The sequence below is a fragment of the Lynx rufus genome, unplaced genomic scaffold, assembly GCF_022079265.1.
Source record: "Lynx rufus isolate CCGP_SWC_20201006 ecotype Redwood Valley unplaced genomic scaffold, mLynRuf1.p SCAF_3, whole genome shotgun sequence".
Classification (NCBI taxonomy): Eukaryota; Metazoa; Chordata; class Mammalia; order Carnivora; family Felidae; genus Lynx; species Lynx rufus.
In genome coordinates, this window is record NW_025814845.1 from 2,201,551 (window position 1) to 2,227,788 (window position 26,238).

Genomic DNA, 26,238 nt, shown 5'->3' on the forward strand with positions numbered 1-26,238 from the left:
GGCTCTGCCACTGGGGAACCCAGCCCAAGACGAGACCTTTGAACTTGCTGTTTCTTCTGCCAGGAACACGCCTGCCCCAGAACCTCGAGGGTCCAGCCCTTTGTGATCTGTTTGCATCCCAGCTCAGACGCCCACCCTGAGCACCCGTCCAGAAGAACCCCCTCCCCAGGCATTCCTCACGTGGCTGTGGTCCGTGACTCCGCATAATCGACCACTGCCTGAGACGCCCTGGTTTCTCAGCCCGCGCCCTGCCTGCGTCCCCACCGCAGACAAGCTCTCTAACCCCTTCACCACTCCGTCCCCACCACCTAGAAAGTGCCTGGCGCACAGTAGGTGTGCAGTTCATTTGACTGAGCCAGCCAATCACCAGGTGAACACAAGAGGTCAATCTTCTCTTGAGACGATGCTGTGTTGAGATTCAAAACCTATTCAAAGCGCTTAAGCCAACACTATCTCCTGCAAGTTCACAGCAATGCCAGGAGGCAGGTTTCCAAGCTCACTTTCCAGAAGAGAAAACCACCCAGCAAAGGAAAAGTGAGTTGACTGAGGCAGGCAGGAGGTGGGAGAACTGGGCTTGGGCTGGTTTTTCCTGACTTTAAACCCACTGCTTTTTCTTTAGGGGAAGAAAAAAATCAAAACAACAAAAAAATCAGACATATCCTCACTGAGTAAAAAGCAGTACAACGCAGAAACAGCTTGGAAGGTTTCATATTCTTTCACATTAAAAAAAAAGGTTTTTTTTTTTTCCTTTCTATTTCTGTTCTTAGAAGGGTGCAGGATACATAAGATGATGATAGTTAGAGAGTAAGGAACAAATGATCAAAGTGGTTCCCCCCCCCCCCAATTTTTGGAACAGCGACTAAACATATTTCCACGTAAGTGAAGCAAGGTGTGTTTCCCCTGCTTTTGGGCTGACCAAGGGCCAATCCTGGCAGGAATTAAGTTTTGGATTCTAAAGTTGCTCAAGGCGCTGGGTTTGGAGACAGAGGTGGCCCCGCGTCCTGCCTCCGAGGGGCAGAGGCCCCGCCTGTGAAGCGCGCTCCTCGATCCCCTGCGAGAAATGCACACACAGGCTGGTGGCCGCGGTTGGCTGAGCCCGACTCCCTTCACGAGGACGGTCCTGGGAAAGCAGAGGGGCCGGTGGTGGAGGACTCTGCTGGTGCCAGCGGCGAGAGCTGCTCTCTGTATTTTCACAAGCACAGGGACACCTCTTCTGTCGAGTCCCCTGCCCGGAGAGGCTGCCAGACCCGGGTCCCAAGGCTGGGAGCAGGGGCATTGGGTTGGTTGTGCGGCCTGACCTCAAAGCTTTGGCTGTGCCCTCCAGAGCCCCTTTTCTGCCTTTGGTGGACCAAAGGCCCACGCACTGAGCTTGTTCAGGAAAATGTCCATCTTTCCCCCCTCTGCCGGCCTCAGACACCTGGGCAGGTGCTTATGCTGCGGGAGCTCCTCTCGGCTTTGGGAGACAAGGAGGGGGGGCGCTGTGCAAACCCACTGGCAGTCACTCCCCTGCCCGTGCTTTCTCCTGCCCCCTCTAGCAACAGTCCAAGGCAAGAAAGCCGCGCTCCAAGAGTAAAAGCAAGACAGACCTTCTGAGGAAGTGCATCGAAGATAAAATTCAGCTCTTTGAGGAGCAAGCCCCCGAAGACCTGGTTGAAAAGGTCAGTCCTCCTGCCTCCTCTGTTGCTCTCACTGCACACACGGGGCCGATGCCACCCAGTTCCCAGCACACACGGAGTCCCCGGGGACCCTCACTGCCCGTCTCTGTTCCGCCGTGGTCCCGCAGCTGGGACCCAGCCCTGCCCCTCAGGCCCTTCCGCCCATCCTGTCTGGAACTCTCCTCCCTCCCCGCCCGGTCTCTGGTTCCATCTCTGCTTCGTCCTTCGGGCCCCACGTCTCAGCTGCTGCTGCGGTGGCCGCCGTCGCTGTGCCTGGCTCTGCGCCCAGGCGTTCGCATGTGTTATACTTTACGTCCCTGCGTGTACCACGCACAAACATGTGGTGCCTTCCACGTTCTTCCCTGTTCCTGGATGAACCCTGCTGCCTTCCCTTACCCGGATAGATGAACCTTGTCTTTGGCCCTCCTGAGGCACCGCCTCTGTCCTCAGGTGTCCCCTCCCCTAAGAAGCCTGATCAGATCACCCGGTTCTTCCCCCTCCTTCCTCCTTTCTTATCCTGACGCGTACCCCACTGTGCATTCACTGCGCTGGGACCCTGAGGCGGCATGATGCAGTGGCTCGGGTGTGGTGTCGACAAACTCTAGGACTTCAGTGGCGACGGTCCGTCCTGGCCTCACTCTCATGGTTGGGGGAGACGGACAGAAAGCACTTAAAACCACAGACCCTGATCAGTGTCGTTAGGACACAGAGGAGGTGATGCAACAGTGACAAGACGGGGGTGGAGGGAAGTGAGACCCACCAGAGGCGGCCGAGTCAGGTCAGGTCTCTCTGGAGAGGTGACGCTTAAGAGTTGACACTGTGCCTTCGCTGCCTGGGTGCCCGCCGTGTCCCCAGCGCCCCTCGCAAAGGGTGGGTTCCTGAGAGGAGGGGTTCAGTGGGTGGATCTATCAGACCATCTCTGAGCAGCCCTTTTCTTCCTGCCTCCTGTCCCTGTCCTTGTCTAGGTGTATTTAGTGCAGGTGTATCTTTCAGATCGCAAAAGCATAACCTGGCCGGGAGCCGCAGAGCCTGCACAGGGTGAGAGGTCAGTGGCTCCTTCTAGGGGTGACCAGGCTGGGATGTCTCAAGGGACACAGGAGGCAGCACCCTGTTCCCACCCAAGTTCTCTGCGAACCTGAGAAGTAGGACGAAGACTGAGGCGGGTAGAGGTGAAAATGTCAGCGTCCTCGTTGCTAAAGGCTAGCACTGAAGATGGAAATTAGTGTGAGAGCCAGATGGGCTTGCTGAGCGGCTACCTGGTCACAGGCCTCCCTGGGGCTCTCTGGGTGGCCTTCCTGGAGGAGGTGAACACGAGGGCAGCTCTCAGGCAGAGCTAGCCGCCTGGTGGGTTGTGGTTGCAGTTCACCAAGAAGCAGCAGAGGAGAGGGGTGCTGAGGGGCAGCCTGGGGGCCCAATGGGGCATTTCCTCCAACACAGGCCAGTTCGTGACCCAAACACATCAGGCTCGAGGTGGATGTTGCTGCAGAAGGAAAACTTGAGGTTTGTTTTGGCAGAGAGAGTGGGTGGCCTGAACCACGGCCAAGGACATGGTGCAGGTTCAGGGGAGCCCAGAGGATTGGCAGCCCTGTGAAAAGGCTGCTTTGCAGGAGTACAGGGTGTCCTGAGGGTAGGACAGCCGGCCACGGTGGAGGGTCTCACGTGCCAGGCTGAGAAGGTGAGCGGAACCTCGCTGGTCCCGTCGACGGAGGAGAGGGACAGGCTGGATGACTACTGGGTGGCCGTGAGTGGTGACAGATGACATCCTGTCCCGCGGTTCCCTGAGCCAGACTCTGCAGCCTGCCCTGCCCTGCGTTCACCTCCATCGTTTCCGTGTGAGTCGTGTATTTGTCCTGAGATCCAGCCAGGCCCTTTGCGTGTGTGGAAGACGCAGCCCTCTGCCCCACTCTGGACGATCGCTGGCATTTTCAAGGGCAGTTTACGTTTCATGTTTGTCCTGTGCACTGATTTAAGAACTTAACTCCCTTCTTCAGATACACTAACCCTCCAGTAAGAATAGTGCTCATTTATTTTGTTTGCCTTTGAATGCCTGCGTCTCTGGGTACCCTACTCAGGACTTTCTGTATACATATATGTTGCTTATAGGTGCTGGGCATAATTAAAAATAGATCTACCCTATGCCCCAGCAATAGCACTGCTAGGAATCTACCCAAGGGACACAGGAGTGCTGATGCATAGGGGCACTTGTACCCCAATGTTTATAGCAGCACTCTCAACAATAGGCAAATTATGGAAAGAGCCTAAATGTCCATCAACTGACGAATGGATAAAGAAATTGTGGTTTGTATACACAATGGAGTACTACGTGGCAATGAGAAAGAATGTCATCTGGCCTTTGGTAGCAACGTGGATGAACTGGAGAGTGTTATGCTAAGTGAAATAAGTCAGGCAGAGAAAGACAGAGACCATATGTTTTCACTCTTATGTGGATCCTGAGAAACTTAACAGAAGACCAGGGAGGAGGGGAAGGGGAAAGAGTTAGAGAGGGAGAGAGCCAAACCATAAGAGGCTCTTAAAAAACTGAGAATAAACTGAGGGTTGATGGGGGGTGGGGGGGAGGGGAAAGTGGGTGACGGGCATTGAGGAGGGCACCTGTTGGTGAGCACTGGGTGTTGTATGGAAACCAATTTGACAATAAATTTCATATTAAAAAATAAAAATAAAATAAAATAATTAAAAATACATACAATACAAATCAGGCACACGCTTTACGGATAGATAAGAGCTAAGCCATCTGAAAGCTAGGTGCTCGTGCATTTGGGCACCCCACGTCCCGTAGAAGAAGTCCCACAAGTGTCCAGGGACAGGGGGCGGGAGGGGGGGCGGGGCTCCAGCTTCTGAACCTCCGGCCCCTCGCCCTGGTGCTGCCTCTGCGTGGAAGGCCCTGGTCAGGATTGACGGGGAATATTCTCACCGGATGTGGTTACCTCCCGCGGTTGTTCAGTGTGGGACAGACACGCCTCGGCTCCCGCATCGGTCACATGAGGATTGGGACAATCAGAACCTAGTAGCAACGGGGTCATTGGGAGGAGCAAACGGACAGAAAGGTACTTCCTAGCTCTGAGGGGGCTACAGTGCTGGTTTTTGATGACGCAGCAGCCCCGTGTGTGTGCACCAGAACCCAGAGAAAGGCAGGAGGTGTTTGTCAGCTGTAACCTTTTAATGACAGGCCATCCTCACAACCGGCCACCTCACTGTGGCAAGTGCCGATAGAATGCGCGCTCTCAAGCCAACGGCTTTGACGTTCCTCCCGACATCGATCGGCCGCGTCTTTTAGCACCGGAGCCAGAATTGTTCAGATTTTCCATCTGCAGGGTAATTTCGGATGGAGATGACAGCCCTCGGTCTGAGTGCCGGCAGCTGAGAGCGGTCTGATCGTGTTCCAGGACTGGGAAACCCCTCACAGCTCGTGCGGCTGGAAAGAGGGACTGGGTCAGAGACCCGTCACAAAGCCTCAGTCTGGCCGGCAGTGTGGGATTCCCAAAGGGACCCTGGCTTCACTCGTTGGGGCTGCCAAGCACACTGGAGGCACCTGCTGGGTGCCCCCTTTCTTTGCTAGAATCCGAGACAGCGATCCCTGTAACCCTCAGTCCCGGGTGGATATGTGCCTCGTCTGGACGCTTCCACCTGAAGGGATTTGCCCAACCTCACGGCATCAGATACTAGAGCTGGGGGTCGGATGAGGCACATCTGCCGTGTTGTGGCCCAGCTGCGACAGCGAGGAGGTTCAGCCTCCCAAAGTGGCTCTCCCGTGCCCTGCCCGCGTCCCCCTTGCCTTTCCTCCACTTCTTTCCCTGCCTTTCTCGTCTTTCTCCTATCCCTCTGTCTCCTTCCACTTCCTCCTTCAGAGATCGTTTTGTGGACTGCCTTCTCCGGGCCCGGCTGGTCTTGGTTTCTGCTCTTAAGATGTTCACAGCCTCAGGCGTGCGGCCACTTTGCGCACCAGCCATTTGGAGGTTCGCCTCCTGCTTTCAGATAGAAAACCCACCCCGCTGACCCGGGCTCCGCCGTGGGTGAGTGGCTGTTTGACTGGTTCACAGAGAGTGGTGTGAATGATGCAGGGAGACAGACAGACAGACGAGGATGGGCTTCCTGCCTGACCACTTTTCCTCTACAGCTGAGGAGCTAATGGAGTGAGGAGTCTGCTCTGGTCACCGGCAGCTGCCGGAGGGGTGGAGTGTGCCTGTGATCAGAAATGGGACTCAGGCAGTGACACCTGGGCCTTCTGATGGGGGGGTCACTGTAAGCTCACAGGTGCATCATTTTAAACCTGAAAGACTCTGGAGGGCATATACATTTTAGAATAAGTTAACCCAGTTCCTAAATAACTTTCTGTTGTGATGGCGTGAAACTTACAGGTGAATTTGAGAATTGGCATTCCATCCCCCAGAAGGCAGAATGTTTCTTTTTTTATTTGGATCTTCTCTTAGGGTCTTGAAGAAGATTTACAATTGTTTCTGTAAGTAGGGTGACCATATATCTCAGTCTCTTGGGATGGTCCCAATGACCTTCCCGTTAGCTCCTTTTCACTCTCAACTTCGTGACAAACCATATGGTCACCTTAGATGAAAGGTACTTCTTTGTGTGATTTCTAGATACAATATAGGTTTGCTCGCAGTTGTGAATGGTAACCTGCCTTCTTTTTTTTTAACCTTTTATTTATTTATGTATTTTTTTTTGAGAGAGAGAGAGTATGTACGCATGCAAGCAGGGAAGGGGAGGAGGGAGAGGGAGGGAGAGAATCTTAAGCAGCCTCCACGCTCAACGCGGAGCCTGATGCGGGGCTTGATCCCACGACCCTGGAATCATGACCTGAGCTGAAATCAAGAGTCAGACAGACGCTCAACCGTCTGAGCCACCCAGGCCCCCCATGGTAACCTATTTTCAGTTGTATTTTTGACATATTCAGTACTGATGTAAAGAAACATTACCAGTTTTTATTTATAAGTCTTTCCAGACTGTCTCTGTTCTATCTCTGGAGCCGGACATCGGTGTCCAAGTCCTAGCTTTGCCACTTGCCAGCTGTGTGACCTTGAACAAGTTTCTTAACTGTTCTGTGCCCTATTATACTCATCCTTCAAGGTGGATACTAGAAGCACCTGTCATTTAGGATTCTTCTGGTGAGAATTCACCTGCTGCTTCTGTTGATTTTGTGTATAGTCAGTCACCATGTCGACAAACAATTGCAATTTCGTTGCCTCCCTTCCCAGCCTGTGCCTCAGCGCTCTTTGTTATCAGTGTTTCCATGTCCTTGTCTGCCGGTTCCATCATCTCTCTTGTTTCCCCTGATGGATTTCCCCCCGAGTTGTGGCTCCCATTTTCCTGCGTCTTGGTGTGCATGGTAATTTTTGATTAGATGCTAGGCACGGTAGGTTTTACATGCTGGGTACCAGACTTTGTGGCACTTTCTTTAATAGTGTTGGCGTTTGGACATGTAGTTGCATTGTTTAGGATTCGTTTTATCCCTTCAAGACATGCTTTTAAGTTTTGTTAGGTTGGAATTAAGAGCTGACTTTAGTCAAGAGCTAATTTATCACTATTACTGAGGTACTACCCATCTCCCTGATGCCTGTGTGCTTTTCTCACTCAGGCTAATAGGAACACTGACTCTTCCCAGCTCTCTGTGGGCTCCAGAAATCGCTATGCCTCTTATTTCTGGTGGTTCTTTTCCTGATCTGGTACAGGTTTTTTTTTTTTTTTTTTTTTTCCCCCAAGCACGCCCAACGCTTAGCAGAAGCCTTGAGAACACCCCTGGAGGTCTCTGGAGTATTCTCTCTCTCTCTCTCTCTCTGCAGCTCCTTCCTCTTTGGGACTCTGCCCTACAAATTCTAGACACAGTGACCTCCCAAACGCTGGTTTTCTTTTCTTAACCCGGTGCACCTGCTGGGCTTTCCCCAGGTCCCCATCCGATGGTGCACCCTAGGAACTGCATCCAAGCAGTAAGCCGGGGCAGCTGTGGGGCCACCTTGTCTATTTCCTTCCTTTCTGGTACCCCAGTGCTGCCCAGTATCTGAAAACTATGGCATCATATATGGGATCTGGTTTTCTGGTGGTGGGAAACTAAATCTGTTTTTGGTTCTTCCATCCTGGCCAGAAGTAGAAAATTTTGACCTATCCCTTTGTCATAGGTTTTGAATTTTACCCTATTTTTAAAAAGTTTTTTTCTGGGGCACCAGGGTGGCTCAGTCGGTTAAGCGTCTGACTTCAACTCAGGTCATGATCTCATGGTTCGCGAGTTTGAGCCCCATGTCAAGCTCTGTGCTGACAGCTCAGAGCCTGGAGCCTGCTTGGGATTTTCTGTCTCCTTCTCTCTCTCCCTCCCCCGCTCATGCTCTGTCTGTATCTCTCTAAAAATAAATAAACATTAAAAAATAAAAAAAAATTTGTTACTGATTTTCATTTTTTTTTTTAATATTCTAGTTAAAGAATAAAGTATATATGATAATGATGCTTTGGAATTTATCGTGGTTCCACTGCGGCTTTATAAAAGTCCTATTTTGAAAGATATTTCATTTGTCTTCGGAAAGGCTGGGTGTTTTCTGCTAGGTATGGAGAAGGAAGCCCTAGGAGGTAGGTAAAAGCCAGGACCTGGGAAGTCTGGAGGCTACACTAAGAAACCGAGCCTTTGAGGCAAAATTTAGTCACTTTGTAGAGAATATTTGGGGGGACATACTCACTTTTAATTTTGTATCGAGCCCCTCCTTTCCTGCCTGGTCTCTGCTCTCTTTGACTCTAGGGGATGTGGACCTTGTCTTAGTCTGACCTGCTCTTTCCCTTGTGTTCATAGGGCTGAGCTAGAAGCTAAGCCTCCAGTCCCCGCTCCCATTAAGAAATTTCTCGATTTCTGTGAACTAAAGGGCCCCACGGCCAGACCCTCTGCAAGGCTAAGGGTCCACTGTGGGCTTGGTGGCTAGAGTCACCCTACAAGGGTCAGTTATGTGAGTCCCAGTACCCTCTCCTGGAGGACAACCAAGGAGGGCTTCTCAGAGGTGGGTGCCTGATTGAGGAAGGGACACTCGAGATTCTTCCCTGACTTCCAGGAGACTCTGACCAGCTTGGTGCCATTGGTTGGATCTGTAGGACTGGAGGGCTGCCCCTCAAAATGTTGCCTGGCCAAGATTTTACCTGCTGAATGCCTTGACCAGGACGGAGAATGTGTCTGTTCTTCCTGTCCCCGTGCCTGGGCCAATCCACAGAGCAAGGTAAACTCATAGCACAAATTATGGGACTCATTTTTACTTTCCAGCTAGTAGAAATAGGTCTGTCTGCTAAATTATTGGTTAGTTACTGAGATATTGTGCATACCCAAGGAAAGTTGTACAAAGGAAAGAGAACAAAAAGGAATGTTTTTTGACTCTTAATGATAGAGAATAAACAGGGTTGATGGAGGAAGGTGGGTGGGGGATGGGCTAGATGGGTGATTGGGTATTAAGGATTACACTTGTTACTGGGTGTTGTATGTAAGTGATGAGTCACTGAATTCTACTCCTGAAACCAATATTGCACTGTATGTTAGCTAACTAGAATTTAAATAAAAATTTGAAAAGAAAAAAAAAAGAAATAGGTCTGTCTGTTTGTCTACATCTCTCTCTCTCTCTCTCTCTCTCTCTCTCTCCCCATATCTCTTTCTCTGTCCCACCTGTCTCTGCTTTTTACCCAACACTGAAGCTTGAAGACTTTCCCTATCAGTACATGAGAGTTCCCTCGTGGTGTTTTACAGCAGCTTAACATATCGTGGTGCATGTGACGCTTAAATGATGTAGCTGACGCTCAGCTCATAAGACATTTAGATTCTTTTCAACCCCTTGATATTTCAAACCATCTTGAACTCTGTTCGTATATCGTCTCACTCTAGTGAGACAATAATACTGGTGAGGGCAATAATTACTATTTCCATCTCATGGATGAGAATACTGAGACTCGGAAAGGTGGAGAGGCTTGTCCAAGGTCACATCGCCGGCAGGTGCCCAAAGCACAGGCCTCTTTTTTTTTCTTTTTAACCTTTATTCATTTTTGAGGGGGGGAAGGGGAAGAAAGAGGGGGACAGAGGATCTGAAGCAGGCTCCATGCTGACAGCACAGAGCCCGATGCGGGGCTCGAACTCACAAACCATGAGATCGTGACCCGAGTCGAAGACGGACCTCAACCCACTGAGCCACCCAGGCGCCCCAAACCACAGGTCTCTCTGCCCATCGCTGTGTCGCTTTGGCAGATCCAGAAATGAGGGGGATGTTTCAGCTAATCTTTGATGTGTCTGCTGCTGTTCCGGCACACAGTTCATATAAATTTCTCATAAGTATTCTTTGCACACACTTAGATGTGAAGGAAAATGACGTGACCGTGCCTCCTGCTCACCCATTATTTGTGGTCTGATTTGAAGGATGCTGTCCTCCACCTGAGTGGTACCCATTCACCCATTCGTTGTGTGTCCACTGTTTCCGGGTTTCGTGACACGCACGTGTGCACAGTCCATTAGCAGCCCCTTCATTCAGGAGCGGGACTCACGCGCTGCGATCGCCCGTGCAGCCCGCTGTGTTTCTGCACCCGCCGCGCCAGTCATGCAGAGGTGGCCGGGACTTCTGTCAGGCACGCCTCTCCACACCCTGTCATCTCAGAAGTGACTAGAGCTTAAGCATGAAAATAATGTGCTCATTTTCCGATGACCTGACGAGGGAGAACGGTGACGGCACAGGTTCTTTTGAAGCTTAGAAGAGAAGGTGCGTTGCCGGGGGAGGCGTTTTAGGAAGGGGTGAGAACATCCGTCCATCCAGCAAAGACTGGGAAATCTTGTACGTGGTTCCCTTTGCGTCTACTCAACCCCCGTCTTGTCCTTGGAGGCAGGCTCTGTCAAAGTCCTGTCCTGAAGCACGATTCTAAGGGAAGCTGCTTAGAATCTTCTTAGAATCCCACCATCCCAGACAAAATCCAGATTCCTGAATGTGGCATTCAGGCCTCACAGGCTTCATTTTACCTTTCTAATCTCTTCCACTTCTGCCTTTCACTCACCAGAAGGTTACTAGAGTTATCTTTGGATGGCTTGAATGTAGTAACTTGTTTCTACATTGTCCATTTAAAAATTTTTACTTTTGGGGCACCTGGGTGGCTCAGTCGGTTGAGCGTCTGAATTCAGCTCAGGTCATGATCTCATGGTTCGTGGGTTCAAGCCCCGAGTCGGGCTGTGTGCTGACAGCTCGGAGCCTGGAGCCTGCTTTGGACTCTGAGTGTGTCTCTCTCTCTACCCCTCCCCTGCTTGTGCTCTGTCTCTCTCTCTCAAAAATAAATATTTTTTAAAAAGCTAAAGCTTTACTTTTCGTTTTTATAAAATGTAGGCATGCATTCTTTTAGAATCAAATAATTCTACAAGGTTTGTGCTGAACAAGGAGCCAACTCCCAAGAGCCACACACACATACATTTTCAAGTCCCCAGAGGTAATGACCTCTAATTTTTTAGTTTGATCTTTTGGTATTTACCTCCGTATTTCCAAATAACATGCTTATCTTGCTATTTATTCATTTCTCTATTTTGGGTACTATCTATTTTTTTTTTAATGCTTATTTATTTTTAAGACAGAGACAGACAGAGCATGAGCAAGGGAGGGGCAGAGAGAGAAGGAGACACAGAATGCGAAGCAGGCTCCAGGCTCCAGGCTCCGGCCTGTCAGCACAGAGCCTGATGTGGGGCTCAAACTCACGAACAATGAGATCATGACCCAAGCAAAATCAGAGCCACCCAGACGCCCCTGACAAAGGTTGGGGGGGGGGGGGAGGTTGGTTATTTTATTTTGCATTTAAAGACATCACAGCCCCTAGAAAAAACTACTTTTTTGAAATGCACTGAGTCAGAGACACGCATAAGGAGGCAGTTTAAACTTCCCATTTAAAATGAGAGCACTTAGCAGCATATTATTTTGAAAATGAATTTTTATTACTTTAGGTAGCCTGCATATCTAATGAAACCTGTCACAGAAATGCAAACCCGTATCCTTTCCCAGAGCCTTTTAGACAAGGATGGAATCCCTCCCTGCAGGCACATGCTTATGGTGCTGGAATTAACAAAGTAAACTTTCCAAAGAAGAGAAAAGGATTTTGGAGAATCTTTCTCGTCTTAATTCCGCCGTCCACGTGGTTCGTGCAGCACACACGAAAAGCTTTACGCTGCCCTCATGTTTTAGGTTTGAATTTGCGTAAAAAAAAACTCAAGATCCCCTCATGGCCGCCTCACCCTGCCCTGCCTTTCTGCAGGAGACACGGCTTTCAGGATATTTGGGCCACCACCCGTCCAAGGATGGGGCCGAAGGAGGCCGTTCGGAGGTCACGGTGACAGGAAATCTGGCTCTTGGCAGGTGTGGCAGAAGGGCACCGCTCCTCCCTTTCTGGGTCACCTGCCCGTCACTCGTGTTTTTCCTCTCGAGGAACTCTCCGTAGGTTTGCCATAGCCCTTCCCACTTCCTCGGGGTGTGTAAATATGTCACCGTTTAATCAGACTGTGGCCTTTAAATATGTGCAGCCTCATCCCCAAAGGCAAGGGAATTAAAAGCAAAAATGAACTATTGGGACCTCATGAAGATAAAAAGCTTCTGCTCAGCAAAGGGAACAATCAACAAAACTAAAAGGCAATCAACGGAATGGGAAAAGATATTTGCAAATGACATATCGGACAAAGGGCTAGTATCCAAAATCTATAAAGAGCTCACCAAACTCCACACCCGAAAAACAAATAACCCAGTGAAGAAATGGGCAGAAAACATGAATAGACACTTCTCTAAAGAAGACATCCGGATGGCCAACAGGCACATGAAAAGATGCTCAACGTCGCTCCTTATCAGGGAAATACAAATCAAAACCACACTCAGATATCACCTCACGCCAGTCAGAGTGGCCAAAATGAACAAATCAGGAGACGATAGATGCTGGAGAGGCCGTGGAGAAACAGGAACCCTCTTGCACTGTTGGTGGGAATGCAAACTGGTGCAGCCGCTCTGGAAAACAGTGTGGAGGTGCCTCAAAAAATTAAAAATAGACCTACCCTATGACCCAGCAATAGCACTGCTAGGAATTTACCCAAGGGATACAGGAGTACTGATGCATAGGGGCACTTGTACCCCAATGTTCATAGCAGCACTCTCAACAATAGCCAAATTATGGAAAGAGCCTAAATGTCCATCAACTGATGAATGGATAAAAAAATTGTGGTTTATATACGCAATGGAATACTACGTGGCAATGAGAAGGAATGAAATATGGCCTTTTGTAGCAACGTGGATGGAACTGGAGAGTGTGATGCTAAGTGAAATAAGCCATACAGAGAAAGACAGATACCATATGGTTTCACTCTTATGTGGATCCTGAGAAACTTAACAGGAACCCATGGGGGAGGGGAAGGTAAAAAAAAAAAAAAGGACGTTAGAGTGGGAGAGAGCCAAAGCATAAGAGACTGTTAAAAACTGAGAACAAACTGAGGGTTGATGGGGGGTGGGAGGGAGGGGAGGGTAGATGATGGGCATTGAAGAAGGCATCTTTTGGGATGAGCACTGGGTGTTGTATGGAAACTAATTTGACAATAAATTTCATATAATAAAAAAATAAAAAATAAAAAATAAATATGTGCAGCCTATCATATGGCAATTATACCTCAGTAAAAGCTTTAAAAAAAAAAACCCATGCGTGGGGAGGTATTATTCCCATTTTACAGATGAGGAAATAGAGTCATACGCAGCTGAATGAATTTGCCCAAGGTCATGAACTAGTGAGTGACAGTAAGTGACAGAGCTGGAAACCGTACTCGGGCCTCTGGCTCTGGAGCCCTTGGCCCCCCTTCACCCCTGTGCCTACTTGGGTCCTCAGTTGGGAGCTCTTTCAGGGTCAGATTCTTGTCTCACTCATCTTTACCTCTTCTCTACCCCGCCCCCTCTCCTAAGTGCATCACACATTCCTTTATATGATACCTACTTGGTGCTCAGTAATTAGTTTTTGGATTGATGAATGAAAGCATAAATGGGATTTTCTGTCTGCAGACTTGCAGTAAGAAAGTAGCTGTGGGAGAAAGGCATTTGCAGGAAGACTGCGAAGATCCTTGAAGCACGTTAGAGACCCCGCGTCCCCATGAAGAAGCCATCAGACACGGCTCTTGGGTCCCACTCTCCCGAGGCTTTGCCCAGTCTTGGAGGGACGTGGGGGCACTGCATGAACTGTGTGGACGCCTCAGGCTGGGTGTGACTGCCAGCCAACCCAGGAGGCCCAGGTGTGATCCGAAGTCACCATGGGAACCCATCAGTGGGCAGGTGACTGTCACCTGGTTGTCCACATTAGGGCAAGGTGGGGGTCTAGTAGCACCCTCTTGAGAACGAGGCTTCTTGTTCCCGTTCGAGCAGGGAAATGAACGTCTGTCTTCCAGACCAGCTCTGTCCATCTGCCATACTTCTGTGCCTTCTTGCCTCTGGCCCCCGATGTTTGTGGGCATTGCCGTGAACCAGATATGCAGGTGCCTATACTGTGTATCTTTGCAGACCCTGCCTTCCGTTGGTGGCTCCTCTCCGTTCTCTGAGGCTGGTCAGAGGCCCTGCCTCTCCAAGAAGCGTTTGTAGGGCCCCCCAGATAGAAGTTTCTTCCCCAGCCGGCAAGCTGTCTGTTTGTTCCTTTGGGGGACTTCTTCCCTCTTCACCCCCATCAGACTTCTTCCCGAAGGTCAGGTTGTAGAGGTGAAATCTGCGCTTTTCAAACTGGGCCTTGTCTGCTTCCGAGGGACACATGGATGGACATGGTAGGGCTGTGCAGCTACGGGAGATCCGGGGTCGGCATCCTCCGCCGGCCCCCACATCGCATAAGTATTCTTCCCTGTGTCAGCCACCCGAGACCTCTCCGAACATAAACAGATGAATATTAAAAATAGGTTACATGAAGGGGCGCCCGGGGTGGCTCAGTCGCTTAAGCGACCGACTTCAGCTCAGGTCATGATCTCGCCGTCCGTGGGTTCGAGCCCCGCGTCGGGCTCTGTGCTGACAGCTCGAAGCCTGGAGCCTGCTTCGGATTCTGGGTCTCCCTCTCTCTCTGCCCCTCCCCCACTTGTGCTCTGTCTCTTTCTCTCAAAAATAAAATAAGCATGAAAAATTTTTTAAAAATCGGTGACATGGCAGAAAACAGAATTCCACAAAGTTTTTCAATATTTCTCATTGTGGTAAAATATAGATGGTGTGAGACTTACCGTCTTAACCGCTTCTGCTCATCCAGGCCAGTGCCATGAAGTACGTTCACCCTGTTGTGCAAAGCGTCCCCGCCATCCGTCTTCCCAAACTGAACCTCTGTCCCCACGAAACACCAACTCCCCGTGTCTGCTGCCCCCAGCCCCTGGCACACATCATCTGCTTTCGGCGTCTATGGACTTGACTGCTCTAGGAATCCTACAGTGTCTGCCCTTTTGTAACTGGCCTATTTCACGGAGCACGCCGTCCTCCAAATTGTAGCCTGTGTTAGAATTTCCTTTCCTTTTAAGGCTGTGTGATACCCCGTCCGTATCTGGGTTACGTTTACCTTTGGTTTTGCAAATGAAATTCCACACGCGCTTTTTTTTTTTTTAAGTAACTTTTTAAGGTTTATGTATTTATTTTGAGAGAGAGTGTGTGTGTGGGCAAGTGGAGAGGAGCAGAGACAGAGGGGGAGAGAGAGGTTCCCAAGCAGGCTCTGTGCTGTCTGCGCAGGGCCCGACGCGGGGCTCAAACTTATTAACCGTGAGATCATGACCTGCGCCAAAACCAAGAGTCGGACGCTTAACCGACTGAGCCACCCCAGGCGCCCCGAAATTCCACACGCGTTTAAAGATTAAAGGAAAGACTTCACCAAGACATGTGTTCAAGCAGGCCGCTTTTTGGCTTGTGGCGTCCCTGTGAGGGGAGGGGGTGCACATTAAAGGGAGCTGCCATCAGGGGCTCGGGGGGCCACGTGTGAGAAGCATCAGGCCCCCTTGTTCATGTGGCATCTTTTCTGGAGAAAGTAGGAGAGACAGTGGGGACACAGAGAAGACACACTGATGTCAGAATGAACTGCTTGGTTGTGGGACCCAGGGGAGTGGATGCATTCCCTTGTCTGGGGTTTCTGGAGCCCCTCAGGTCCTGGGTCCTCCCCCCGAGGGGCTCGGGTCCCCGCTGGGTCAACGGTGCGGTGAGAGCCAGCAGGAGGAGGAAAGGCAGAGACGAGAGTGACAAGCATGTGCTCGGTGAGGACACTTCTAACACAGTGGTTGGAACCAGGGACGGAAGGACAAATAGAGGATCTTCAGGAAGACGAGGATGCTGGGCATTTCAGTCCCGCGGGGAGCCCCCAGGCACCCAGGAAGGGTGGAGTCCCAGGGGTGCGGTGGGGGGAGCAGAGGAACAGATGAGACTTTGCAGGCGTACCTCTGCTGGGAGCAGGGTGGGAAGGGGCTCAGAGCCTGTTCCGAAGTTTAAACTTTCATCCTCTGGATGGGATTTCACGCTGGGTAGCCACGTAATTCCCTGTACCTTCCAGAGTGATAAATGTGGAGGGAACGGCCAGACTCCAGAAGTCCCAGCGAGGCGAGTGTTTGCAAACAGAGACGCCCCATGGTCCTAAATTACACACTGCACCTCCCAGTGCTTGCTTCTTTGCAAGTCGTGGAGGCCCTTCCCGAGCCCCCCCACCCCCACCCCCGGTGAATGGGTGCTTGAGCTCAGCCTAGCGGGGTGCTGTCTGGAAGTCCTCTCTCCACACCCCCGCCACTCACCTGTGTGGCTTGTGGCCTGCCGTCCCCAGGTCCGCGGGGAGCTGCTCCGGGAACACGTGCAGCATCTGGAGGCCCAGGAGGCACGCTTCGCAGAGTCCCTCGCCTCCCTGCAGTTCCAGAAGGCCGCCAGGATAGCCAAGACCCTGTGGGCTTACACCGCCCTCCTGAGCGTCCAGGACCTGCTCTTGGAGGAGCTGAGCGAGTCGGAGACCCTGACGAAGCTGGCCTGCGAGCAGATCCTGGGGTCGCACAGCCCGGTGAGCGCGGGGGCTCGGGAAGGAAGAGGGGACGATCGGGATGGGCTCCTCCGGCTCCCCCCCAACCCCCCGCCGGCAAGCGGGTGGTGGCCTGCCCTGTGTATGCTTCAGGGTCGCAGTGAGGACTAAGTGAGGGAACTTACAACCCTGAGGCTGCTCGATTGCCTTGCCCCTGAGAAGTAACCTTTTGAATTATAACATTTTTAACACCTCTGAAACCGGGATGCGTCTCCCACATCCACAGCAGCGTCAGGAGCTCCAACACAGAGCTGTGAAAAATAACAGTGTGGCTTTCAATGAACGGCGCCCTAGATGCAATGAAATACTGCACTGTTGTTTACGTTTATGATCACATTTGTACGGTTATTCCCGCACGCCGCGTTTTTTTCAAGGTGCGAGAGGTGTATTCATAAAACAAAAGCCATGGAAGTAACTGAGGACTAACCTTAGATCCTTTAGGAGAGTTTTTTAGAATTTCGTATGTTACTATCCTACCTATAGAGAGGAAAAGGAATTCAGGCTTATTGAGTATATGCGAGCAAAAGCGCTAACAAGCTGTGAATGGGCATACTCTCATTTGAGCGTTAATAATTCGTAAGCATGCATCTAAAAATGACCCGTTAAGCGCGATTGAGTATAAGTTGCGGTCTTACTGCTGGACCTTTATGCTCCCTGTCACACATTATATCGCTTAGTTATAGCACTGTGCTGTGAAGTAGGTACTGCTGTTCAGTTCTCGGGTAGAGAAATTGAGATCCCGGCAGGTGGCATGTCAAGTTCTTTGTGAAGTCCACGCGGCTAATAAAGAAATGCCAGGAGCGGAATGCAGTCTGTTTCTGACTTAAACTCTCTAGGTCACGTTCATGGACTGTCCACCTTGATCTTGCCGGTGGGGGTTAAAAGTCATAAATAACATTAGATTCTGAAGAGTCCAGAACTGCTTTTCCCATAAACATCATGCGTCCTGCACTGTGACCACAATTATGACGTTTATTTCTGTTAGGGATAGAAAGATGTGGAAACGTTGGCATTCCAGCACAAAACATCTGGATGCTAAATAAATAAAAACGAGCATACTTCTTAGTGCTTTGTGAGTTCACAAGAGAATGTGGAAAATTCCCAAAGGCCAAGGATATCCTGGGGAAGGCAAATCCAGAGACTCAGATCCAGGGAAAAAGACTGAAACCTACAACCCAGGGATTTGGGGTTCATTTTGGGGAGACAGGAGATGAGGCTGGGGGTGTTCGAGGAGGTAGGACACCCAGGGAGGGGGTGGGAAGAGAAAGTCACCTGCTGTCAGAGGTGTTACCAGGGAAACCTGTCCTTCCCTCCCTTCCCCAGCCCTGCTCTGGTGGTAGGGGTGGGGTGGGGTGGAGGGGAGTCTCCCCGTGAATTTGTAGTCAAAGGCTCTTGCTGCTGTGAGGAAGGAATCCAAAAATACTTTAGCCCTCCAGTCAGGAAATCTCTAAGCTGATACATTAAATTAAAGTGGTTTATATATACAATGGAATACTACATGGCAATGAGAAAGAATGAAATACGGCCTTTTGTAGCAACGTGGATGGAACTGGAGAGTGTGATGCTAAGTGAAATAAGCCATACAGAGAAGGACAGATACCATATGTTTTCACTCTTATGTGGATCCTGAGAAACTTAACAGAAGACCATGGGGGAGGGGAAGGAAAAAAAAAAAAAAAGAGGTTAGAGTGGGAGAGAGCCAAAGCATAAGAGACTCTTAAAAACAGAACAAACTGAGGGTTGGGGGGGTGGGAGGGAGGGGAAAGTGGGTGCTGGGCATGGAGGAGGGCACCTGTTGGGAGGAGCCCTGGCTGTAAGGAAACCAATTTGACAATAAATTTCATATAAAAAAATAGAATAAAATAAAATGGTTGTAGGTTGAATGACGCCTCTGGTGCATGGCCAAGGCCACGGCACATCCTCGCCAGAGAAAAATAGCCTCAATCTGGGCAACTCGGGATTTTCACAGATAAATTTCAGCCAAATAAGTATTCTCAATTGAATTTCGGAGTCCCGAAACACGTAAGCAAGACAAGATGATGTACGTGTCGGAGAAACAAAACCCAACAGATTAAAATCCCTAAAGACGTCGGATGCTCGGATTAGCAGCCTAGACTATAAAATCACGATTTATGACATTGTCTTAAAAATTAAAGGTGCTACCAAAATGATTTTAAAGTTTCATTCACCTGGAGAGCAAAGCAAGTCTCCAGTTGCGTATATGTGATAGAAGACCCAAGATAATGAAAAGAAAACTTGATAGACCGTTGATGAGTCGGTCATGATAGTGAGGGGTTTCTGCACACCCCCCTCTTTATGTGGGCGATCAGACGAGACACAGGGAAAGATACCAATGAACTGAATAACCCATTCATCAACCTGTATTTAATGTGCACCTACGGAATCTTACAGCTGGCAATTAACAAACACATCTTCTTCTGCAGCACATGTTGGAACAGTTAAGGAAATGACTATATAATATCATTTTGACCACCTTTTTGAAAAAAAAGACCAATTAGGTTTAAATCCACTTAAGAAAAGGTCATTACTCCAAGCCCATACTTGGAAGTTTTAAAACTTACCTCTGAATAAGTCATTGGTCAAAGAAATCATAATGGAAACTTCTAAAACTGTAGAACAGAAAAATAATGTAACAATGTAAATAAAACAGATCAAAATTTGTGGGATTTGGCTAACGCAGCTTTTCAGCTCTAAGAGAAATGAATGCTCTAAACTTATATTAGAGAAGAAAAGCTCACAATTACAATCATATAAAAAGCTAGAGGATAACAGTGACAAATTAATCTGCAGAAAGAAGGAAGGAAGGTTGCATAAATAAAATTTTAAAAACTGCCAAAATCCAACCAAACAAAACTATGATAGAAAAGATCAATAAAGAGAAGAGGTGAATTTTCTGGGAAAAAAAAAAATCTAATAAAATATACAAAGCTCTGACACAAGTGACCATTTAAAAAAGAGATAAGGGATGAGTAAATAATATTGTATGTATGTATGTATGTAATTTATTTTTAAATGTTTATTTATTTTTGAGAGAGAGAGAGAGAGAAACAGTGTAAGTGGGGAGGAGCAGAGAGAGGGAGACACAGAATCCGAAGCAGGCTCCAGGCTCCGAGCTGTCAGCACAGAGCCCGACGCGGGGCTCGAACTCACAAACCACAACAGGATCATGACCTGAGCCGAAGTCGGGATGCTCAACTGCCTGAGCCACCCAGGCACCCCTGGGACAAGTAAATAATAAAAAGCAACATGACTATAGATGAAGTAGAGTTTTTTTTTTTTAATTTTTTTTTCAACGTTTTTATTTATTTTTGGGACAGAGAGAGACAGAGCATGAACGGGGGAGGGGCAGAGAGAGAGGGAGACACAGAATCGGAAACAGGCTCCAGGCTCTGAGCAATCAGCCCAGAGCCCGACGCGGGGCTCGAACTCACGGACCGCGAGATCGTGACCTGGCTGAGGTCGGACGCTTAACCGACTGCACCACCCAGGCGCCCCGAAGTAGAGTTTTTAAAAACAAAACTCTATCAACGATTTCATGTAGATAGACTTGCAAACTGAAATAAAATGGAAGAATTTCTAGAAAAGTGTAAATCATCAAAATTGACTCAAGTAGAAGTCTATTTATAATCCTATTGCCATGAAAGAAATTGATTCAGTAATTAATAAGTCTTCTAAGACACTCAAAAATACACCTACCCCTATAGTTTTATAGGTGAGCTCCAACAAACTTTTCCACCTCATCTACACAATATTCCTGGTGTTAGAAAAATAGGGACTATTCCTCATTTTGTGAAGCTCAGACAACCTTTACACCGAAACCAGACATGGGTAGTATGAGAACAACGAACCCTTCGCCCTTACTTGCAAACTTGGATGTACAGTTTGTAAACAAAAATTAGCATAGGCCAGCCGGCCATGAAATAATGAGTACAGCATGGCCAGGTTCAGTTTTTCCCAGGAATAGAAGGTCGGTGTAACCTTAAAATCTCCATTTACAAAGTTTGCCAGATTAACAGATTAAAGGAGAAAAGAAAAAACTCGCACGATCGTCTCAGCGTAACAGACAAAAACTTCTTGGCAAATTAGTGACAGGAGGGAATCTGCACAGGGTATTTACCCAAAATCCACAGCAAGTATGGCTGAGGGGTGATGGGCATGGCCCTGAATTATAGGTGAAGGATGCGAAGCCTTTGGAGGAGGGGCAGGTCAAGGTCGTCTATCGATTAGGGCAGAGTAGATATGAAGAGCCTCTGGTGTTCGGTTCACATTGTGTCTGCTCCTTCTGAGTGCCCTGGGCAGCCCGTCAACTCAGCCCTGAGATGCTCGGTAGCTCTTTTTATCTGAGACCATCCTGATTTCTGTAGTCATTGGGTTGGATGTGACGCTTACATTTTCTGTTTATCTCACAGCCTTTGGGGGTAAGCACCAAAGCTTCCTTATTCTTGAACGTGTTTGCAAGAGTTGGGTATCCCGAATTGGAACCACGGGTCCTGAGTCAGATGATGTAATTATGAAGTTGGTGGTAAGACAATGGATGTGATGCCAGCGTTTTCTCGATTTGAGTTTGGAGGGAAGACAAACGTGCTGTTTGGCTCCAGATATTAGACTTTCATTCCACAGTGGATCATTCTGTCAAAACCGCTTTCCCTGGTGAATGGGCTTCTAAGCTGTTAAACCCTCAGGGGACTTAAAAAAAAGCATGGCATGAAATGCTGTGAAAGAAATGAGTCCTAAGAAAAGTGTATCGTGTATCAGGTGCACCTCCTTGGATGGAAGATTTAGACTTATCTTGTGAAATGGGAACACACACGAGGCATAATTGAATCACGGAGGCAGGCAGCGGAACGGGCAAGTCCGCATAGGACGGACTTCCTCGGCACAGATCATGGGACCCCGGACTGACTGTACCCACCGAGTTCACACCGTAGCTTAAATTGCTGTGTTTCCCTTCTTCCAAGTCTGAAGCCGGTGTCTTCCTCTGTTCATGCTCTGGCTTACTGCCCTCTTGCTGTCAATCACCCAGTCTGCGGATTCTGCCTGAACTGTTTTCTTTCCCTCACTTCTGACGTCTGCCGCCCAGCTTCACTGCTGGCATGAATCTAGACATGAAAAAGAAAAATAACACTACTGGGAAGTCGCTCACATTAATCGAGCTCTCGTTAAGTCCAAAGCATCCTGTTAAGCGTTTGAACCTTCTGTCAATCCCATGATGCATTGTTTAAAAATGTTTCCTGGGGCACCTGGGTGGCTCAGTCGGTTAAGCATCGGGCTTTGGCTCAGGTCATGATCTCAAGGTTCATGGGTTCGAGCCCCGCGTCGGGCTCTGTGCTGACAGCAGACCTGAGCCAAAGTTGGACACTCAACCGACTGAGCCACCCAGGTGTCCCAACCCCATGATACTCTTATACCCATTCTACCCATTCTAGAGGCTCAGGAGGGTTACATCATTTCACCGAGCTCCAGCAGCTGGCAAGTAGGGCTTACCCCTTCTCCCGCAAAGCCCGGCTCCTGTACGCACATCAGTTTGCACCCCCCTCCCTCTCCCTACTCTGGTCCCCTCTACCCTGCAGCCAAGGAATCTCTGAAACATAAAACCGATCATTGACAGCCCCACCCCCAGCTCTGTATTTAAAAACCTCACCTCAGGGTGCCTGGGTGGCTCAGTCTGTTGAGCCTCTGACTCCTGGTTTTCAGCTCAGGTCATGGTCCCAGGGTTGTGGGATCGAGCTCCGAATCGGGCTCTATGCTGACAGTGTGGAGCCTGCTTGGGATTCTCTCTCACTCCGCCTCTCTCTGCCCTTCCACTGCTCGTGCTGTCTCTTCTCTCTCTCTCTCTCTCAAAATAAGTAAGTGAACATTTATTAAATAAATAAATAAATAAATAAATAAATGCCTCATTTCCACCACTTGGGGACGGACCCCGCGTTTCAAACCTCTGGACTTTCTGTTGCTTCTGCATACTTGAGAGACATTCAGGCCTCCGTTCCTCTGAATCACCTCTGTCTGGCTTCTTCACCCCTTTGCAAGCTCCTATCCATCTTCTGAGACAAGCCATATGTTGCCTCCTCTGTGAAGCCACCCGTGATTCCCTTGGGCAGAGTTGGTCTCTTTCAGCTTTGTGCTCCCACGTCCTCCCTCCTGAGTCTCCGCGATAGCAGATGATGTCTGTTTCCTGTCACTGTAACTGCACAGCTGTCTCCCGCGCTGGGCTGTGAGTTCCCAGAGTCTGGGGGCCGTGTCTCACGCACTGCTGATCTCCGGTGCCCAATGAAGGGCCTGGATGTGTCTGTCAGTCTATCATCTCGTTGTCTATCCATCTCCCCATTCCTTCAGCAGATACCTGTGGAGTGGGTCCCAGAGAAACCAAGCTGAGGGGTACGGCCCAGAGTCAGAACAACGTGACATCACCCCTCAGCGTGGCGCCCAGGCAGCTCTGTGCCTTCAAGGAGATTTTCCTATACTCTCTGTGCGTCCGCCGCCTTATCTCTAATGGCGTGATAGCACCCTCTTACCTTGTACCGAATCGAGTCTGGCCATGTACGCGTCGGGTACGTGCTGCTGCCATTATTACTATTATGAATAATGAAGACAGTGATGCTGATGCTGACCGTTTTTCCTTCTACCAGCCAGGCCCTGTGCTCCCTGCCCTCAGCAATTCAACTTCAGTAAGGAGAGCAGGCATGAGGGAAGACCGCCCCAGAACCGAGCCTTGGATTCCATTTGTGCAAAGTGGCAGGTGGGCGGACGGGTGGCGGAAGGCGTTTGGGGGGACGGACCGGCCTCTGGGAGAACTGGACAATGGCAGTTACAACCTTTAGGACACAGTCCATTCACGTTCTGTGGCCAGCCAGGGCTCACCCGGTCTTGGAAAACACGTGTGGCGCTCTCTGTGCTCTACTCATGCTGTGGAGAGACAGGCAGGGGCGGGTTCGAGCCTTCCTTCCCCATGCGGTGGCCGGGGCTGGCATCTCAGCGAGAGTCTGGTCCGGGACCAGGCTCCAGATGCGCTGACACAACAGACTGTCGGATACTCATTAACGCTGTTGGAAGCTCTGGGCTGGTTTCTCTTTCCATATGGGATGCTGCAACGAGATGGATGGCCATAATGAGAAACCTGCGCGTGTTAGAGGACCCTCCTCGGAAGTGTCCATAGTCTTCCATGGCCCTGGCGGGCAAAATCCAAGTGCTCACCACACTTTGCCTTTGGTTTACCTCTCTGGCCCTTTCTTCTTCTCTCTTAGTTCTTGAGTATTCCTGAGCTGGAAGTGGGTGGGTGGGGGGTGCTTTGAGAACCTTTTGAAAATTAGATGCAAACTTTGGCTCCTCAGTAGGAAAGCAGACTCTTTGACACTTATTTTAGGAAGATGATGGGCCACCATTGTCTCATGGAACCCATCCGAGGCCCCTTAGGACTAAAGCCCAGCCTCACCCTCCAACCCCACTTAGAACACTGGCCTGTCTGCTGAGTAACGGATTCAAGGTGCCTGCCTTCTACGAGTCGTGGGACCTTCCAGTCTCCCCTGTGCCCCTTACCCACTGAGCTGTAGACAGTCTCTTGTAGCCAGATTATCCGACTCTGGTGGCCTAAGAATGCAGATTTCTTCTGTTCGGCCAATGAGAGGCAGATTAGCTGATGATTAAGGACACAAACTCTGGATTCCCCTGGCCTGGCCTCAAATTCTGTCTCTGCCACTTAATTACTGCATGAAACAGAAGCTTGCTTTAACTCGTCTGCCTTAATTTCCTTGTCCATAATGGGGAAAATAAGACTATGCATTACTTATGGCAGAAAAACAGACCCCCTATCAATGGAACAGAAGAGAGAACTCAGAAATGGACCCACAAACGTATGGCCAGCCAATCTTTGACAAAGCAGGAAAGAATATCCAATGGAATAAAGACAGTCTCTTCAGCAAGTGGTGCTGGGAAAACTGGACAGCGACATGCAGAAAAATGAACCTGGACCACTTTCTTACACCAGACACAAAAATAAGCTCAAAATGGATGAAAGACCTCAATGTAAGACGGGAAGCCATCAAAATCCTCGAGGAGAAAGCAGGCAAAAGCCTCTTTGACCTCGGCTGCAGCAACTTCTTACTCGACACGTCTCCGGAGGCAAGGGAAACAAAAGCACAAATGAACTACTGGGACCTCATCAAAATAAAAAGCTCTGCACAGAGAAGGAAACAATCAGCAAAACTAAAAGGCAACCGACAGAATGGGTGAATATATTTGCAAATGGCATTAAGATAAAGGCTTAGTATCCAAAATCTATAAAGAACTTATCAAACTCAACACCCAAAAAACAAATAGTCCAGTGAAGAAATGGGCAAAAGACATGAATAGACACTTGTCCAAGGAAGACGTCCAGATGGCTGACACATGAAAAAATGCTCCACATCACTCATCATCAGGGAAGTACAGATCAAAACCACACTGAGATACCACCTCGCACCTGTCAGGATGGCTAACATGAACAACTCAGGCAACAACAGATGTTGGCGAGGATGCGGAGAGAGAGGATCTCTGTTGCACTGCTGGTGGGAATGCAAGCTGGTGTAGCCACTCTGGAAAACAGTATGGAGGTTCCTCAAAAAACTAAAAATACAACTACCCTATGACCCAGCAATTGCATTACTAGGTATTTATCCAAAGGATACAGGTGTGCTGTTTCGAAGGGGCACATGCACCCCCATGTTTATAGCAGCACTATCGACAATAGCCAAAGTATGGAAAGAGCCCAAATGTCCACCGATGGATGAATGGATAAAGAAAATGTGGAATACATATACAACAGAGTATTACTCGGCAATCAAAAAGAATGGAATCTTGCCATTTGCAACTACGTGGATGGAACGAGAGGGTATTATGTTCAGTGAAATTAGCCAGAGAAAGACAAAAATCATATGACTTCACTCATATGAGGACTTTAAGAGACAAAACAGATGAACATAAGGGAAGGGAAACAAAAATAATAGAAAAACAGGGAGGGGGACAAAACAGAAGAGACTCATAAACATGGAAAACAAACTGAGGGTTGCCGGAGGGGTTGTGGCTGGGGGGCTGGGCTAAATGGGTAAGGGGCATTAAGGAATCTACTCCTAAAATCATTGTTGCACGATATGCTAACTTGGACGTAAATTAAACAATTAAAAAAGCCAAGAAGACTATGCATTCTATAGGGCCGTTACAGGACTCGGTGAGACCAATCTCTGGAAGCACTTAGCACAGCGCCCAGCATGCTGTGGGTCCTGTTGGGCTGCTGTGCCCCCGTGCAGGCCTCGCCCCCGGGCGGACGGATGTGTGCTGATGCCCCACGTATGTCAGCGGCAGGTGCCAGCCGCCAGACACGGTGCTGAGTGCTGCAGTCAGGGAGGTGGGGACGTCGCCCTGCGCTCTGGGGTTCACACTGTACAGAAAGGTGCAGGGACTTCAGGCGGCTGCAGACACGGGGCAGCATCTTGGTCCTGATAACAACACACCATAGCCTGGGGGCTGAGGCAACAGACACTTTTCTCACGGTTCTGGAGGC

The 26,238-nt window shown here is 49.3% G+C and overlaps 1 protein-coding gene across 1 annotated transcript in view; it reads left to right on the top strand.

Annotated features, from left to right (window-relative positions):
• The window catches only part of EVC2 (EvC ciliary complex subunit 2), a 135,209-nt gene that overhangs the window by 98,451 nt on the left and 10,520 nt on the right, over nt 1-26,238 (top strand). The window contains exons 15-16 of the mRNA XM_047091307.1: nt 1,536-1,658; nt 16,440-16,667. Coding sequence (XP_046947263.1) covers nt 1,536-1,658; nt 16,440-16,667 — 351 coding nt within the window. The remainder of the gene's footprint in view (nt 1-1,535; nt 1,659-16,439; nt 16,668-26,238) is intronic.